The 18,779-nt window shown below is 46.2% G+C and overlaps 1 protein-coding gene across 4 annotated transcripts in view; it reads right to left on the reverse strand.

Annotated features, from left to right (window-relative positions):
- HECTD4 (HECT domain E3 ubiquitin protein ligase 4) overlaps window positions 1–18,779 on the reverse strand; it is a 177,806-nt gene that overhangs the window by 13,175 nt on the left and 145,852 nt on the right. For 3 of the 4 annotated variants that reach the window (XM_031948613.1, XM_031948611.1, XM_031948610.1), the window contains exons 54-65: window positions 18,614–18,750; window positions 15,956–16,116; window positions 13,990–14,171; window positions 12,665–12,870; window positions 12,298–12,428; window positions 11,145–11,350; window positions 8,653–8,835; window positions 6,523–7,826; window positions 4,973–5,180; window positions 1,499–1,722; window positions 1,242–1,393; window positions 402–508 (exon numbers count right to left, since the gene is read on the reverse strand). In XM_031948613.1, coding sequence (XP_031804473.1) covers window positions 402–508; window positions 1,242–1,393; window positions 1,499–1,722; window positions 4,973–5,180; window positions 6,523–7,826; window positions 8,653–8,835; window positions 11,145–11,350; window positions 12,298–12,428; window positions 12,665–12,870; window positions 13,990–14,171; window positions 15,956–16,116; window positions 18,614–18,750 — 3,201 coding nt within the window. The remainder of the gene's footprint in view (window positions 1–401; window positions 509–1,241; window positions 1,394–1,498; window positions 1,723–4,972; window positions 5,181–6,522; window positions 7,827–8,652; window positions 8,836–11,144; window positions 11,351–12,297; window positions 12,429–12,664; window positions 12,871–13,989; window positions 14,172–15,955; window positions 16,117–18,613; window positions 18,751–18,779) is intronic. The other variant, XM_031948612.1, reaches the window with a different exon arrangement.

Below are 18,779 nucleotides of genomic sequence, written 5' to 3' on the forward strand. Positions count from 1 at the left end.
CAAGATTGGAGGGGCTCTCAGAGACCATCCAATAAACTTTCCCTCCACAACTGCTCACCTACCAGATGCCAGTTGCTCGGTTAGAGGACAAACTATAATCCCAAGCCTCGGGGGGCTTAGTACCCACCTGAATCACAAATCCTCTTTTCAACATCACTGACTAGGGGGCACCCAGAGGATTTCCCAATGGAAAGGGAGCCATCTGAGCCCTGCCATGGCCTGGGACTCTACCAATCAGTCAGCATTCCCAGTGTAGAGTTTTTGCAGGGCCTCCAAGGTCGGACCATCTGACCTGGAGTCCTTGGCACAAGCCAACATCCCAGCTGGACAGTGCGCTGTCTGCAAGGGCTCCCATGGACGTGCTCTGAAGCCCTGTAACCCGCCCCCCCCGCCCCCCTCACCTTCTTGTTTTTTGGTGGGGGATTTTTCAGGGTCCTTCTCATCAGGCTTACTCTTCTCTGGTGACTTCGGCTTCACAATGGGCTTCTTCTCACTTAAAGCTGTCCTGCTACAAAACCAAACAGCTGAATGAGACTGCTTCTGCCCGAGGCAAGCCTGGTCTAGGCAGGGCCCCTTGCCCAGCTAACCAGCATTCTACTTTCCTACTTCACTCAAGATTGTGGCTACATGTACTTGAGGGGATAAAACTTGGAGAAAAAGCTTCCATAGTGGACAAAACATCGGAATATCCAGTTCTTGGTTCAAGTCTCCACTCTGCCACTCTCTAGGTCTGGACAAGTGCAGATCTTACAGAGCCTAATCCCTGTCTCTGCCTACTTCCCTCTAGAGTGGGTCAAAGGATTAAATGTGATAATGTTGATAAAATACTATTTAAGTTTAACTTGTGTCATTATAAACCATCCTAGAACCATTTTCTCTTAAGAATCCTATCCTTTGTCTTTAATCTTAGTGCCATCCCTGTTAATCTTCTCCTACTGATCCAGTCTACATCTTGTTTGCTCATGACTGTCAGCATGTTCTTTCTCCATCAGATGGCAAGTTCCCTGAGGGAAAGGCCCAGCTCTCGCTTTTGATTATATTCCCAGTACCCAGCCCAGTGCCTGGCTTATAACAGGAACTTAATGTCTGTTAACTCGATTTTAAGCTGCCTCAAATGGATGCATTCTTTTACTGTACAGTTGAACTCAGTATCAATCTCCCTGTGGCAAGCAGGGAACTCACAGGCCCAATCGCAGCGTGATTCAGAGAAGACTTGGGTGGGTGGGGACCCTGGAGCTCACCTGACACTATTGAGCACCGACTTCTCCTTGGTGGGAGGCTTTGTCATTGGCCGTTTGGTGCTCACCACCTTCACGGGATGCTGTTCTTTGCCCGCTTTGTTGTATTTGCTCTTGTCAAACTTGGGTTTGGGCACGCCGTATTTCCTCAGAATCTTCCCACAGAAAAGAGCAATTAGTTCTGGGGCAATGGGCTTCCCAACCTACACCAGGAATGTAGAGCCCACAAGCAGGGTTTACACAGGACAGGGCGGGCTTACCTGGGTGAGCTGGTCCTCTAGCACCTTCTTTGGGGGGCGCACATTGGTGAAGAACACATGGAGCAAGTTTCCAGGAGTCTGGGAGTTGATTTGTTCCTTGCTGAGATAGATGTCAGAGACTTTAATGGGCTTGGCCGGTGTCAAGCTGAGCATCTGCTCTGAGTGGACACAACTTTTAAATATATCTGTAAGGACCTCTCGAGCCCCGGGCACCAGTTTCTCTCCTGGTATTGAGAGAGAGGGACAAAACTGTAGGATAAACATGTTTGTAGGAAAAGTTAGGCAGTTTTCTTTCAAGTATTTCTGACTACAACCTGAAAACTATTTACATATTTAAGGGAGATTCGATAGACAAATGATAGGGAGAGTAAAATCTTACAGAAAGTGCTTTACAGAAAGCATTAAGCTGCACACTGTGGCACACTAAACATGCTAAACACCAGGGATACAAAAAGAGGCAAAAGTCAGATCATACCTTTAAGGAGCCCACAAACATACACACAGAAAACAAGCTACCGACAGGTTAATTATAAAACAGTTAACAGAAGGAAGAAATGGGAATGATGAGGGGTTAGGAAAGGCTTCTATAAAAAGAGGGAATTTTAGCTGGGACTTGATGGAAGCCAGGAAGATCAGGAGGTAGAATGTTGCAGACATGGGGGATGACCAGAGAAAATGCTGAGAGCTAAGAGACGGAGAATCTTGTTTGTGGACCAGATACAAGGCCAGAATCACTGGATTCAAAAATAAGTGCTGGGGACTTAAGGGATCAGGAGTCTGGGAAGGGAAGAGGGCGCAGGGTAGGAAGGATCCTGAATGCCAAACAGAGCATTTTGAATCTGGAGCTGAGAGGCAGTGACTGGAGTATGAGTAGGGGAGTGACATGGTCACACTTGTGCTTTAGGAAAATCATGTTAGTGGCTTTAGGATAGAACCAAAGTAGGGAGAGTCTTGAGATAGGCAGAGCCACCCCAGATGTTTGCAATAGTCCAGGTATGAGATAATGAGGGCCTGCACCAGAAGGGAGAGAGTGTTAGAGGAGGGAAAGAGGAACATTTGAGAAATACTGCATTGGTGAATCAACAGGCCTCGCAACAGAATGGGGCAATTTGTTGGAGGAAATGGAATAGGATCACTTATGTATTAGTAGAGGGGTTAGCCTTGGTAAAGACAGTTTATCATGTGAAACTAGAGTGAAGGAAGACAGAGTAGTAGAAAGGAACAGAATGAAAGAAGAGGAGGAAGAGAAGAGAAGGAGGGACTCACAGCAATTGGTCTCAATTTTTTCTGTAAAAACATGTAAAAAATGAGCAATGTCCTTTTTCTGAGAAAGTAGGACTGGGGAGCCATGGGAGTAATTGAGGAGGATTGAAGTGGTTTGGAAGAGCTGCTGTGAAGAGTGAGTTGATAAAGAAAGTAGAGTAGGTTGCTGAGCAGCAGTGAAGGGCCAGATTTGCTTGTATGACAGGCATTTGTAGTGGACCCAGGCAGAACAACTGCATGATTTCTTATGCCTATGTAGGAGTGAAAGTGATAAATGGTGGGAGCAATCTGAGGCTTAGCTGGATGTAACCGGTGAAATGATACCAGAGTGAAAGATTCAAGAGAGGTGGACAGTGTAGAGTTGAAATGGTTCACCAAGGGGTCAAGGTCGGGAAAAGAGAAGTGGTTAGTGTAGGGGAAATGATGTGGGAGAGAATGAGGGGTCAAGGAATTGGTGAAAATGAAAATAAAGTTATGTAAGAAAAGGGCGAGGGAGGGGTAAAAAGTCAATGAATTATGGTCAAATAATGAGATTGGAGAATTCCTGAACATGGAAGTATGCTTTGCTGTGAGTGACAGCAAGATGGAGTGTATGAACATCTTTGTGTGTGTGGCTAGGGTGGGGTGGAGGATCCTGGAAGGAAAGTATGTTGAAGAACTGAGAGATTAGAGAGTTTCCCAAGAGAAGGGCTGGAGTTGGGAAAGAGTCTAAATCAATATACCAGACTCATTGAGGAAGATACAAGAATGATGAAGGGATGGAGGTGAGGGTCCCTGTAGACAACAGCTCCCAGGACTTTGATTGGGTGGTAGAAAAAAACAGCAAGACCTTCAAAAGAAGTGATGGAATCTAGGGGAGGGGGTGGGGGGGTAAGAGGTGAAAAATTGGAACAAGAGGTTTGGCAATTGTTAATGCTGTAAAGTTACTCATGTATATATCCTGTAAATAAAAGGCTATTAAATTAAAAAAAAAAAAAAAAAGAAGTGATGGAAAAAGGGGAGAACCTGAAAATGCCATGGGGAACATGAAGTATTCCAACTTCTTTGCCTTGACCAGTGAGCTACTGGGGATTGGGAAGGTGGGGAAGAGAAGGTATAGTCAGGATAGAAATGAGAACTTCTAAATGTTAGATGATGTTACCATTCTAAGATGCAAAATGTTATATGTAATCATCAAAGAACATGTTTATTTTGATCTTGGAGCGTGGTTCTTGCTTTCTTCACTGTCCTAATGGTGCAAATGATTTTCTGCTACTGTTTTATATGGCCCCAGAAAGCAGTTTCATTGTTTCTCAGAAAAATTCATCTATTTCTCTTCCTCCTTCTTTCCTTCCCTCCCTCCCTCCCTTTCTTTCTTTCTTTCTTTTTTTTTTTTTTTTGCTGAGGCAATTGGGGTTAAGTGATTTGCCCAGGTTACACAACTAGGAGTATTAAGAGTCTGAAATGGATCTGAACTCAGGCCTTCCTGACTTTAGGGCCAGTGCTCTATCCACTGTGCCATCTAGCTGCCCCCTCTCACAATTTTCTTAAGAACTATTACTTTTCTTAGGGGATGTGTTCCCTAAAACTGCAGTAAGTTTTATTACTCCTCATCCCTTAAGATGATGAATGTGTTCCCTAAAACAGGCTGACAATGATATAAAATCCTAATCCTGGCCAGAATGTAGCCTAAAAAGCCAAAGGACTATTCAGGAACATTGAGGTGTAGGTCATATCCAGCTCTTGTGGGGCACGTACTTTTAAAAAATGCTGAATACACATCAACTAAAGCAAAGCCTTGTTAGATTTTTAAAATGCTACGTATAAATAAATGCCCAATATGTGAGGTTTCTACCTAATATAGTTAGGAAATAACATCAACTGCAAGGCACAGAAAGACAAGCCACAGAGAAAAGTGAAAGACCAAATGTAAGATGAGATACTATAATGAGCTATCAGAGGAGGCTGCAGGATAGCCATTCTTGGTTGGGCAATCACTTCCCGAGGTTGTGTTGGTTTGGATGGTGGCCTGGCTGAGGGAGAAAATTTTCTGTACAGCAGAAATAGATATACAATAAGAAAAAAAAAATAATAACATGCAAAAAACATTCCTAACTCTTGGGAAGGGTAACTGTACTTGGAAAAAAAAATCATTCTGACACCAAACGTTAACTTCAGAGCATTAAACGCTAAGAACCAACTCCCAAAAAGTATTTCTTGAGAATAACATACCTTTAATAGATTTATCATTGAAATAGTCTTCTAGCCCTGGGCTTCCTTGGGTATCAAATAAACTCTGGTTTACTGTTGACACAGTTAAAATTTCTTCAGTTGACATTTCCATTAATTCATCTTCACCATCCAGGCTTGACAAACCAATCAGATCATTATTGTTAAAGAGACTTGCTCGAATCTTCTCAATTTTGGCCCGGGAACGTATCTGTGTGAATATTGAAGGAGGTTATTTGGAGCTCTGGTAGAAAAACCAATCACCCGATGCCATAGATTTCATTTATTCCCTCCTCTATCTCTGAATTTGCTACTTGTTTTTTCCCTTGCTGACGATGGTTTTTAGCCATTTTCTCCCATGATCATTTAAAAGGCTGGTGGTATCAGGCTGGCCACTTTGCAAATTAGTGAGACAGGCAATTTTTCTCCTGAAGAGCCTAATACTGTTTGGGAGCACACTAGCTTAGCTGTACAATTAAGATGAAGTTCTCATTTGGAATAACTCGTATCCTCTGTCCAGTCTGCAATGGCTCTCTGCAAGTGTCCTCATGGCCTTGAGTTCCAAGGGAGCCTGGGTCTTCTTCCCAATCTGAATATCCTTTCAAACCCAACTCACAGACTACTTCTCCTGGGGCACCTTCCCTTCCTCTTCCAATTACACTAATCTCACCCTGGCCATCTCTAGAACTCATGCAGCACTTCATTTGATAACTCTGGAATGAACTTATGGCTGTGAGCTTCCTACAGAGGGCTTTTTATAACCTACATTTTGCGATTCTCCCCCAATGCCTGTTGAACAACATGATCTGTACATAGCAGGTACTTAATGATGGTTGTGTATACTGTTCTATTGCATTTTAGCAGAGAAAATTTAGCTCCACTTTTTCCAACTGTTGGAAAAAGCTATTCCATCAACACAGTGGCTAAGTGGGTACAGCGCTGGACTGGGGAATCAGGAGTAACAATAAAGATGATGATGATAGAACAATAATAGCAACAGCAACAAAAACCAAAAATAGCTAATCTGTGCCAGGAACTGTGCTGAATACTTTATACCTATTACCTCATTTGATCTTCATAACAGTGAGGGTGTGATATGTGTGTGTGGTTATTTTCCCTATTTCACAGAAAAAGAAACTGGGGCAGACAGAGGCTCCCCGAACTAGTGCCCTGGGTTAGATCTGAACTCAGATCTCTCTGCCTCTGGGACCCACATCCCCAAGCTCTTCTCAGGAAGGTCTGAGCTCAGTCCCTGATGCATCCTAGTTGTGTGACCCTGCCCGAGTCACATCATTCCTGTCTGCTTCAGTCTCCTTGTCTATAATGTGGGGACCACGACGGTGCTTCCTCCAGGACTGTGGTGAGGATCCAACGAGACCTGACCCATAAAGGGCTCTGCCAACTTTAAAGTGTTGCTAAGGCACCAGCAGTTACTGTCGCTGTTGCCCCCGTCCTGTGTATGTCTCTCCCCTAAAAGGAAGCGTGAGTGGCAAGAGGACCCTGAGAGCCAAAGGGAAGAGAAGCTTCGGCACCAGGGCCCAAAGGGTCATTACCTCTACAACGGCGAAGCCTTTAATGGGACGAGACACCAGGGGCTGCTTGTCCAGCGAGGTGACTGTGTACATGGACCCCACATCAGAGATGGAGGCTGTCTCTGCATTGTCCACAGGCTCCCCCAGGCTCCCCAGACTGCCCAAGCTTCCAGTGCTACAGAGGGAAATGTCTAGACTCTCCTGGCTGGAGACAACATGGGGCTCCAGCAGACTGGGAGGAATGGCCAGCTCCAGACCAGGAGGAAATTGGTCCATTGAGACCTCGCTGACTGTCTGTGAGAGGCCCTGGGAGCTGCAGATGGATGCCTGGCTGGTGGAGGCAGATGCACTGACGCTCATGGCCGGGGTGACGCTGCTGGAGCTGCTGACATCCAGACTGTCAGCATTGGGGAAACCTGCAGGCTTCTCCAGCTCTGGTCGGCCTTCCCCTCCTTCTGCTTTGTCCTTGGGTTTTTTGGGGTCTTCTTCCTGCAGAGGGATATAGATCTCATCTTTAAAGACCCCGCCGTGGGCATTGCATGCCTTCCGAATGGCATTTCTCACGATGCCCTCGTCCAGATGCGTGGGGATGCCTGAGATGACCAGCAGGCGGCTGTGGGCCGTGGGGCCCACGAGGGCCTGGCAAGCATCGGCGATGGCGTCGTTGGTCACCCCCAGCCCTTGGGGATCTTTCTTGATAAGGTGCCGAAGAATGGTGAGCAAGGTCAGGGCCCTGTGAAACCATAACATGTCCTCCGGTTTGCTGCCACTGATACTCAACACGGATGCATCTGTTTCCACTGTTCGAGAGGAAGACCGTTTACCCGAGGAGGAAGCCTTCTCCCGTTTCATTTTGACCTTCTTCCTCTTGGACAGAAGGCTGGGACTCTGTGGGGTCTGGCCTGGAGAAGATGAAGACGAGGACGAAGAGTCGCTAAGATTTGGCGTGTTGGTCGAGGCCATGACGGTCGAGGTCACGCTCATGTTGATGGGCAGAGTCACCTCGGCCACAGCCAGGCAGGCTTCCATCAGTGCGTGGAAGTAGGTAGAGAACCTGCCCTGATCAGCGCCGGGGGCCCCCGAGCCTCCACAGGCACTGCCCGTGACCCAGTTCTGGGTCTCTTCATCATAGAGCTTGTGCAGCTCGGACTGCAGGGCCATGAGCATGGCCAGGCAGGGATTGAGCTGGAGGGCGATGGAGGACGACAGGCCCGATGGCTTCTTCTTTTGCTCCAGGCTGTGCACTTTGCGCAGGAGCTCTGCCAGGAGGTGGAAGACCAGTTCCTTCACACATGCGGCCATATCAGTGGTCCACAGGAAGTTCCCTGTTAAAGAAAAAAAATCAAATCAAGCCGCTATTGCAGTCCACGCACGTGAAACTAGGGTTCACATGATGTTAACAGGTGGCTGTCCATCAACTGGATTCATCCAGGTGGATCACATGACAGTGCCAGTCTCCTCCTCCTCCTGGCAATGACCTCTGCAACTGAAATCACCTTCCCCTTTGACTTCTCTAAATCATTCAGATGAAAACTGCAGTTTGGGAAGACTCAAGAAACCATCCCAATGATCGGGCCCCCTAAAATCTGTCACCTCACGAGATGAGGGTGCCCAGGCTTTGCCCAAGTCAGGGGAGGAAGGCCTGGCATCAGGGAAGGAGGCTGAGCCCCGGTTCCACCCCTTGTGGCTCCAGATCCCTGCTCCTTTGGGCCTGAGTTCTACTTGAAGGGGTTGGACCTGATGGTCTCTAAGATTCCTTTTGCTTCTACAATTCAAATTCAAATTTGAAATTCACCTTTTTTCCCCTCCAATCTTAGAAAACAACTTGCCCAGCCATCAGTTGGAGGCTGATGGAGACTTCTAAAGAAGGAGGGGTGCGATGTTGACACTGGAGAAGAGGTGGAGAACCCCGGCTGGAGAGCCTGGCTGGATCTGTGCACTAGGGTGAGGGGACCTGGGTTTGGGTCTCAAACACTTACTACCCATTACCCTGACAAGTTACTTAACCTTTCAAAGCACCTGTTTCCTCACTGATGAAATGGGGAAAACAAGAGCTTCTCAGGACAATGGTGAGACCCAAGTGAAATCCTGTTTGGACCGAGCTTTCAGGCTGACAAGGCTCTGTCTACCCACCATCTCCCCAGGTCTCACCGAGGAGCTCCACCACTTGCAGCAGAACTGAAGCTGGGATGATGGGGTCGGGCTCATCTTCGGATTTCCCTTCACCATCTTCAGATTTCCAAGACAGCAGCTGCTCTGCGAAGGCCATGGCCAGTGGGAATTCCAGCGGCAGAGAATGCAACACCAGCACAGCTCCCGGAGGTGGGGAGACCCCTAGAATGCCCCGCCCCCAGAAGGAAGGTCATCGATTAGCCCCTGAGTTCAATGACGGTACGAAATGGGTTGGTGGAAGCCATGCTGTAGAGGATGGCGACAAAGATGAGCATTTTACTAATGGGAAGCCTGCACCATTTGCTTTTAAGGGGACAACTGAAGTCAGGGAAGCAGGGTAAAAGTGAGGTAGTGACAACTTCTTAAAACACTGAAAAACCAACTCATCTTGCTGACCTGACGGCGAGTGCCGGCTTATACTTTAGGAAGACATTCCCTGCAATATTCCCACTCCTTAAATGAGTGTGCTGGCCCTGTCCTGACTACAGGGAGTTACTGCGAGGAAACCTGGCCAACTGGGGAGCCTACAACCCAATGAAATGGGCGATATGCCACCGTGATCACAGACTTCTAGGATTCTCAGCTGGAGAGGGTCTCTGAGGCTCTCTCGTCCAAGTGGCACCAGACCAATGATACACTTTCTGGAAAATCTCTCTCTCCTCTCTCTGATCTGAGCTCTGCTTTCTGGGACCTAAGAGCCAGCTACTTCTTGCACAAGATGGCCTAAAAGGTTACTCTTCTCTCCTTCCCTAGGTCTTAGATGAGAATATCACAATGTTAGGGCTAGAAGGGAACTGAGAGGTTTTCTCCAACCCTGGCAGGGCCTGAGCCTACAAAGTCCGGGGGTCTCACTACTTTTCCCCTCCAAATGGCTCCTTGGCTTGATGGCCATGTTTGTCACCAAGCTCCTGGAGCCCTGCTGCTCACCACAACAGTTTCTGAGAGTAGACATGACTGCGGTGCTCATCTGCCCAGAGCAGGGGATGACTGAACTCTCATCTCCCCAGTCTGAATACTAGGTCTTTCTCACAGCCCAAGATGGCACCATCTTTGCGCTGTCCTATCACCTGGCAACCTATATTGAGTTTGAAGGTCCTGTCACCTTCAGTAACTATTACCTGGTCAAAAATACCTTAACTTGTACTCGTGAAAATGATTTCTGGAAGCTAAGACCACTTTTTCCTCTTCTGAAAGGCACTCCCAATTCTCTGCTGATATATGGGCACAAGCTGTTACCAGACCCCAGGGTTTTCCAGATGGATGCCAGCCACTGCACTGATTGGGACCACTTGGAGAGCTGCTGCCAAAGGAGCCCCAGGCTAGGAGAACTCCAGATCTGGGGGTGGCTGGGAAGGCAGCTCTGCCACGAAGAACCTGTGTTACTGGGGCCAGTTCACCTGAGCTCTCTCAGCCTCAGTTTTCTCTTGAGTGGGGAAAATAATTCTTGTACTCATTCCTTCCAAGCTTGTGAAGGGGCAGCCACTCTGACCACATGCTCTGCAGGTCTCCAGTGCCCGATATTGGTCCTGGCAAGACCCCTTGTTAGTGGGACAGCTAAGAGCACTTTATTCAAGTAGGGAATAGAGGATCAGTTTTGGACTGTTTGATCTCAAAGATCCCCTTCTAGCTCTGAAGAGCTATTTGTTTAAAAAATTTTGTGTTATTATTAATTGTTCGCCAGGAATACAATAAGGAAGCAGCTCTGTGGACAAGCTTACATTTCTAGATGACTGCTCTCATGAAGCTCTCTCAAGAGCAGAAATATGGAGTCAGGGCTCCTTCATTTAAAACCTAATTATTGAAAGCTGATCTATAATCTTAAAATGACTTCCAAATGGTCAGAGTACTCTTCAGCTCAGTATTCAATTCCACTTGAAAACTGAGCCTGCCTGGCTCTTTCTCCTTGGGGAAGACTCTCAGTGTTGGAGCAGCCAGCACCAAAGGTCCCTCTTCCTCCTCCATCATCTATCCAGAAACAGCATCTTGTGCAAGCAGCACTCTCTAGATTTAAATAGATTTCTTTGTCACCTAAAACTGGATTCAGCCACTAAAGATGATGGGAAAGACAAGATACATCTGTGGTTTTCATGGACCAATCCCCTGGAGCCCAATTTAATCACAGCAGTTCTGAGGGATGAGAACTGGATGAAACTCAGTTTAGATGGTGAAATTTAAATGATTTATTGTTCTGGTCCAAACATACTAAGGAGAAGCCATTCCAACCATCAATAATCATCCCAAATCATGTGTGGGAAGAAACTCGCCATCCCTATTACCCCCAAACAAAGCATCATCTGACCAGGCCTTTGTACAATTATGCAGGTCTTCTAAGTAGACCATACTAAACAGACCTTATCTTTATCAGTGGGAAATAGACTTAGTAAAGGAGAAAATCTCTTCCATTTCAGAAAAGAAAAAGCAGAGAAATAATTTCCACTCTTTCATCACCATAAGTTAATCAAGAGATTTACCCAGTTTGATGTGGACTTTGTCGGCTGCAATGATCACGGAAGGATACTGGTTGGTGGTTGGAGGTGGGGTGAGCCCTGTGTTGGTTGGAGAAGCGTCCCGTGGATAGCAGATGGCTTCAATGAGATTAAGCTGGCCATTACGCTTCACTTTGTGGCCCAGCCCATACAAGAGCACCCGAGCCCATGGAGCCTTGTATAAAGAGGAACTGTGAAAAAAGAAAGGAGCAGAGAGGGAAGAATCACTGGGACAGTGGACACTAATGACAGATGTGGCTAACCGTGAGATGAAGATTAAGAGGCTTAGCTAAAGCAATCACACCAAGACATTTCCACTGTCTCTTGTGAGTGGGGCCAAACTCAAAGAGCACCGGATGCTACCTCAGAAGACTTGAGTTTGTGTCCTGATTGCCATCTATAAGGATATTACCTTGAAGAAGTCCTTTAGCCTCCATAAGCCTGCTTCTTCAAGTGTAAAGAGAAAGATCTTTAATGGTCTATTTCTCAGGGCTGTTATGAGGACCAACTAGCATTCTGGTAGGTACTTTGTATATTATAAACTATTGTATAAATGTCTGTAGTTATTATTCTTATTCTTATTCATAACTATTTCTCTGTCAGAAAATGTTTCCCAAAGTAAATGCCCTGGATTTATTAACTGGAAAAAGACTAACCAAGTTCTGGTATATGAATGTCATGGAATATTATTGAGACGTGAGACAGTGAAAATGACTGACCGAGAAAAGCACGGCATGAGGAGGCTCATGTGCACCAAGAGGGCCAAGGAAACAAGGTGCTCAGAGGACAAAACAAACACAAGCACCAAAGGAACTTAAGGATCAGGGCTGAGCGTCCTGAAAGCACAATGGGCAGAGCAGAGGAGAGGCCTGGCTCTCTTTTGCTGAATTGCTTTTTTCCTTCTTCAAGATAAGGGATGGCTCTCTGGCCATCCAGGGAGTGGGGAGAGGAGGGATATGAAGAGGATGTGGAAAGAAAACACCCAATAAAAACTGAACTGAAAAAAGAAAGAAATGGTCCAAGAGAAAAGGAAGCCGCAAGTGTGCCAGAGACCACTGGCCTATTTCTCTGATAACTCTGTCAAGCCCCTCCCAGGTCTCTCTTTCCAAAACCTTCTGCCTGACCAAGGGCCACTTACTCTTTGCGGAAGCCAGACTGACTCTCTTTACAAGACACGACGACAAAGGCGGCCCCAGGGAAGTTAACATCCATGTTGACTTTGGACTCAGAGACTGGGAATTCTTCTGAGGGAAACTGTTCCGGAGCTGTCTGTGGAGAGACATTTAAGCATGAAAACCACGGCTACAAACAGAAATGGACCCATTTTGTCCTCGGGAGAAGCAGTCTCTGGGCAGCAATGGGGTGGACTGGGAGGGTCCTACAGGGACTGGGAAACCAGGGAATGAGACACAAGGGCCCCCAGAGAAGAGAACAGGAAATTGAGAATAAAATGAACAACAATGATCACACTAAAGATATTATCAAAGACTTTTTTTTTTTTTTACCTGCAGGAAAGAACAGATCTGTCTCGTTAGTTCCAAAAGACTCTCTTCTCCTTGATGAAGGGTCCGAGTGATGGCGACATTGAGCCACTCTCTGACGGTCTGTGAGCTGCCTTGGTAGAAGAGGTCTGCGGCAGAACAGTTCTGGGCGTGGATGCAGTGCTGCAGAGACTGGGCCAGGAGGACAGCACTGGAGCTGATCGTGCCATCTGCAAAAAGGAAACCAAACAGGGTCTGAGCGCGGGGCCGGGGCAGGGGGCGCAGTCAGCAGGACCCTCACTCATTCACTCGGGAGGCTGGATCTGAAAGCGCGCCCAGACCAGCAACACCTGGAAGGTACCAAGAGCTTGGCTTCCCTCCCCCAACCACCGATCAACTACCAGAGGATTCTGAGAGGAGTTCAGGAGATCTACAAGCACAATTTAATGCCTCCAAGCCCAGGGGCAGGGAAAGAAAGGTCAAGGAAACCTCAGCACTGGAGAATCCCAAATGAGGCCTGGTGCTGCTGGGGACATTGTACATGCATCTGTGGTGGGCATCGTTACTGTGGGGAGGGGACGGAGGAGGCAACTACCCCGGGTGCGGCCCCGAATGAAGCGTGGACTTGCGCATCCAGCCGACCAAAGGTTCTACTGAGTGTGCCTCCCTCCCCAGCACCTCCTCCAACCTCCTCCCAGATCCTCTTCCAAGTTTCTGGTAAAGCAGGGGCAGGGATCAGAAGGCAGATTGCACGGGTCAGCTTGGGTAGCTGGGGGGTGAAAGGAAGGAGAGAGGGATGGTTGCAGCTCTTGGGTTTTGCCCTGGGGCTGGGGAGCACAATAAAGCCCAAAGATTTTGTTTCAGTTCTATACTGGAAGGGCTTTAATCCACGCCCCCACGCAGGAATCATGGCATTTCCCCCCAAAAAAGGATGTGTGGTGGGCCTCCCTTAAGGCCGCTCTGCCTGAAGTCACAGGGTGAAAGGGGCTGCCTCCTGGGGGTTATTCTCTGATTCTTGTGATACTGAAGAAGCCATCCAGGGCTCTTTATCATTTGGCTAAAAGACCCTCCCTCACCTCTCTCTGAGCCACTTGGCATCTCACAGGAGTAGAAATTTGAAGAACTAGGGCCAACTTCACAGAAATAAAACAGATAATAACAATTTGGAAAGCTCCATTCTCCACCTGAGCCTGCACTCTGCCGGGCATCTCAAAGGGAGCAAGGACGAAGGGCACGGCATCATCCTGTGACTTTGGGCGAGTCTGAAGAGGCACCTGCTGACCAGGGCACGCAGTAGGCATACTGCGTATGACATGACTGAGGAGACTAGAATCAAAGCTATGTTTTACCAGGAAGGGGTGGAGCAAGGAGCTGACTGGACAGGAGCTGCAGGTGTTCCAGGGTGATGTCCCGAACAGCAGGGATGTGAAACAGGCGAGTGAACAGGTGAGGCAGTTTGGGGGCAAAGATGTTGAGGAGGGCCATGCGGCAGTAAAGCCTGGCCAGGGAGGCCTCGCACCTCAGCAGCTCCCTGGAGACACAAACAGGCAACGTGAAGGATCAGAGTCTCTGGCTCCCCTCTGCCACCCCACCCAGCAGCTGCCCTTTCTCCCAAACCACCCTGATGACTTCCCCTTTCATTTCTCACTCTCGGCAAAAGAACACTGGGCCAGGGGCAGCTGGATGGTGCAGTGGACAGCACCCCGGCCCAGAATTTACTCAGCCTTAGACACTTAACACTGGCTAGGCTGGGTGACCCTGGGCAAGTCACCTAACCCCACCTGCCGGACCAAAACGTCGGGCCTCTCAGGGTGAGCCCTGTCCCTGGGGCAGAGCTGAAAAGAAAAACCAAGGGGCTGAACAGGGCGCTTTAATGCCATAGAGGAAGCAGAGAGGAGAAACTCTGAAAGCAGAGGCGCTCATTACTGCCCAACTAGGTCCGGTCTGGAGGGTATCTCCGTCCCTAATTACTTGCTATCACACCAGTATTTGAGCTTTAGGCTAGTTTGCACCCAGCTTTTATTTGTTAGCCACCCACAAGAAGGGATCCTTTTAGAGATGAAAACTAGACAAAAATGTCTTTTTGAGCCAACTTTAAAACTTGTACACATTTTCAAGCTTTCAAAGGTCCCCCTGGAGGATGTGGTCATTATTAACTGATATTTCTTAAATGGCCTAAATTAAATTTACTGCAAGAACACTTGGACTCTGTCAATGACTGGCAATCATGAACACAAGCTTTGGTCCTTGGGTGGCACCCACTTATTAATACACAAGAAATGCAGAAACAAAATGAAAGCAAACTTATTGGGAAGACAGATTAAATAACTGTCATACTTCCTTCTTGGGTATAGTTGTTTATCAATGTAAATGTATCATGGGAGGTGGAAAGACGCACAGATATATACTGTTTACACCTTTAGACCTTTTCATTTCCAATTTCAAACAACCAAATCTGTGAAGCCCAGAAACACAGGACAAACAACTTTTCCTGGTTTAAGTTTTATCTGACTGATGGGAATATTTTTGCACCCAGAAAAGCAGTCTTAGAAGCCTTTTTTGCTGATGAATTCCTTCATTTTTATTTGAAAAGAAAAGTCCTCTTTGAAAAACACAGAAATACATATTCTTTATCACTGGAGATCACTAGATAAGAACATCAATCTCCCTATTGACAGAACTGCCCCATGAAGCCCCAAATGCAAGCCCTCAGTCACTGAGGACATCTGTACTGAATATTTCATGCTCCCCTGTCCCTAAAGTTATGTTATCAATGACAATGACCACACCCCACATTTGGATGCTACCTCAAACTTTTAAAATCCCTTTTAGAAGTGTGACCTTTTTTGTCTATCAATAACCAGCTATTTTCTTTCCTGATGGATGTCTGTCAATAATAAAACCAAAGAGTCTACTAAGTAGAAAAGCTTTCAGCACCTTATGAAGGAATATAAGAGACAGACCTGGGGGATGATTTTCTATTAAAGCTAATAATAATAATAATAATAATAAATAAAGCTAATAAATAATTACAAATAATTACACCTAATGAAATGCTCCTACTTGTAATAGACAAAGAGCCCCTTTGGCTGGGTGTGCTCTTATGCTAGGATGTCCCCCTCTTGGTGAGTCAGGCCTCCCCTCCTAATTCTTCTCTAACCCCCCCAAGATGCCTGGCACAGCAGTAGGTGTTCAACAAGCACTTGACTGATTTAGGGACTAAATGACATCTGGGGAAAGAGAACCTAGCAGCAGGGCTATTTCTGTGCAGACCTATCAGACAGTGAGTTTTGATTAAAGGAAATTTTCAATTACCTGTGAATCTGAATATTGGTGTTGTCCAGTGTAACTAGCCCATTAGTGGCAGTCCTCCGGTAGCCTGCAGGAGGCCTTTCTAGCATGTCTATAGGATACCAGTACCGTACCAACACACCTTCACTGCGGAGGTAAGTTTCAACCTGCACAAGTTCATTTACCTTTAACAATAAAAAGAAAAGTTTATTAATGATTTTATTTGCATAGTTTAAAAATTTATTCTCCATTCCAGGCTTTCTAATCCTCTTCTTTGTGGCAGCTAATTGCTGGCTCAGAGCTAATTTACCCTCAAATAAATGATCTGACAGAAAAAGTAATTGTATATCACTCTTGGAAAAAATGCCACATATAATACTATTAAATGTGTGCCTTTTTTTTAAATTAAAGGGAAAAAGACCACAATGGTCCCCCAAACTGAAGAATATTTTAATCTTCCAGATAAAATGCAATTGAAAAGTAGCTGTTAATATTTAAAACAGAAATGGAGGGAAAATGATTAATGATATAATAATATAATAATTAATGGTATAATGATTAGAGGAAATTTAAATATGTGTGTGTTAGATACCGATGGTCTAAAAAAATCAATACAAATCCAGTCAGGCAATGGAGATAAATTTAAATTGTTAAGATGAATCTATGCAACTTGTATTAAACTTATTTTTGTCTGTGAATTTTTATTTTTTAAGTTTTTTATTTTCTCTGCCTAGATAATTTTCAACATTCACCCTTGAAAAACCTTGTTCCAAATCTTTTTCTCCTTCCTTTCCCCCACTCCCTCCCCTAGATGGCAAGTAATCCAATATATGTTAAACATGTGCATATATTAAACTTTTTAACGTCCCAATTATGTGTTATTGTTTACAGATGGAATCAATCCAAAGGCATTTATTAAGTGCCAACTATATGCCAAGCGTCAAGGATAAAAAGACAGACCAAAGTCCTTCCCCTCAAGAAAGGAAACAATACACACGCACAGAAGTTCCATACAAGAGTGGATATAAGAACATTTTGTCAGGCAGACCCAACAGTTTGAGGATCAGAAAAGATCTCACAGAGAGGTAGCATCTGAAGGAATGCAAGGATTTGGAGAAGCAGAGGAAGGAAGATGTGATACAATACTGAGATGGTCAAAGGGGCATCATAGGTGAAATAGCCCAGAGGCCAGCTGGGCTCAAGGAGGGCAAAAGCAGGAGAGCTGGCCTGGAGCCAAGTGGTGGCCGTTTTGAATGTCAGACTGAGGAGCTTGTTTGTCAGAGACTTGGGAGCCTGTAGAGTTTACTGAACAAAGGAATGATCGGGTCACACCTACGGCAGAGTCCAAAAGGAGGCTACTGAGATCATCCAAGTGAGAAGTGCCAAGGGCTTGAACGAGACTAGGGCAGGTCTGAGTGGGAATAAAGGGACAGATAGCAAGGGGGTAGCATCAACAAGACTTGACAAGTACTGGAGTTGAGGGAAAAGTGCCCAGGGAGAAAGTCTTCATTTTACAATTAGGCCAAGTTACATGTTTTTAACATTGCTGATGCTCTCCAAGTCGGGTACCTGTCTGCTGAGTCATCTCTCTTTTGGAGTCATTAAGGTACAGAATGAAATCATATAGATATATTTGGGACTCAAAATGACAGGGAGTAAAATAATGAATAAATCTGTACTTAGAAATCAATATAACACAGGATGCCAAGTCCCTCGACAAACAATAATAAATTATTGTCTCATGCAATGCCTTTATGATTTTCTATTTATAAGTGATTCCTACGTGTTATGAATTTCCATCACTAGAATTACATATAGACCATATAGTACTAGTATGGTTAGGTTTGAGTTACATAAGATCAGAACGATTTAAAGTTACAAGATGAAATTATGAGCTGGCCTAAGCCCATGTTTAAGGCAGAGTTCATCATGCCAATCCTGAAAGATATACCGCATTAAGCTCCACAGAGGTCTGACAGCTGGCTTCTTACAAGCCATCTCAGAGGAGTCATTGGTAGTGGCCTGGCTTGTTAAGCACAGCGTGAAGGCCGGTCTGGGGTTTCTTTTTAAGGTTTGCATTTGAGCACTGAGCCCAGAGCTCAGAGAGGTCTCTGAAAATTATCCATTCCAACCCCATCATTTTACTGACCACCAGACTTGGGGATATGCAGACACATGTGAGAGGCTCGAAGGCTCAGGAGAGGCAGAGTCTGAAGCACAGCCCTGATCTGGGGGACCCTCTCAGGCTTCTTCCCAACACCCTGCACTGACCTCTCCAATGGCGATAAGGAAGCACCTTGTCTTACTTCACCTTCACAGCTTTCTCAGAATCCAGACAGAAAGCCCCAAACTGTGAGCACAGCAGGTTCTGGATACTGTCAGTTTGTTCTTGGGTTGTTAAACATTTGTGTTCTCATTTACTTTAGTTAGGAAATGGAGGGACCCCCTCCCTGTAATGGGTGCCTGGGAAATGCAGGGATAATATGGACACATGTTTTTTCAATAACCAGCTTGTTTAGAGTGACTGTTGGCTGTGGCTGCCAGCTCCTTGGATGTCTGCACAACAGGTGCCACAGTGACTCAGGTGCTGCCGTGGGCTCGGGAGGCTGCTCCCCACTTTAAGCTCAGTGATGTGAGGACAGAAATGCACAGTAAAGACACGTGTGAAAGTCATTTACTTACTGAGTCCACATCCAGAACAACTCCATGCAGGCCAAAAGTTTTCAGCATTCCCCGGATGGCAAATTTGGGGAGTGCAGTCCCCACAGCACTGCTGGCCACATTGTTACTGTCTGGAGAGCGCGTGACCACAGTGAGACCTGGAGGCCAAGGGACAGAAGGGATCATT

This window comes from Sarcophilus harrisii, chromosome 1 (genome assembly GCF_902635505.1).
Source record: "Sarcophilus harrisii chromosome 1, mSarHar1.11, whole genome shotgun sequence".
NCBI lineage: Eukaryota > Metazoa > Chordata > Mammalia > Dasyuromorphia > Dasyuridae > Sarcophilus > Sarcophilus harrisii.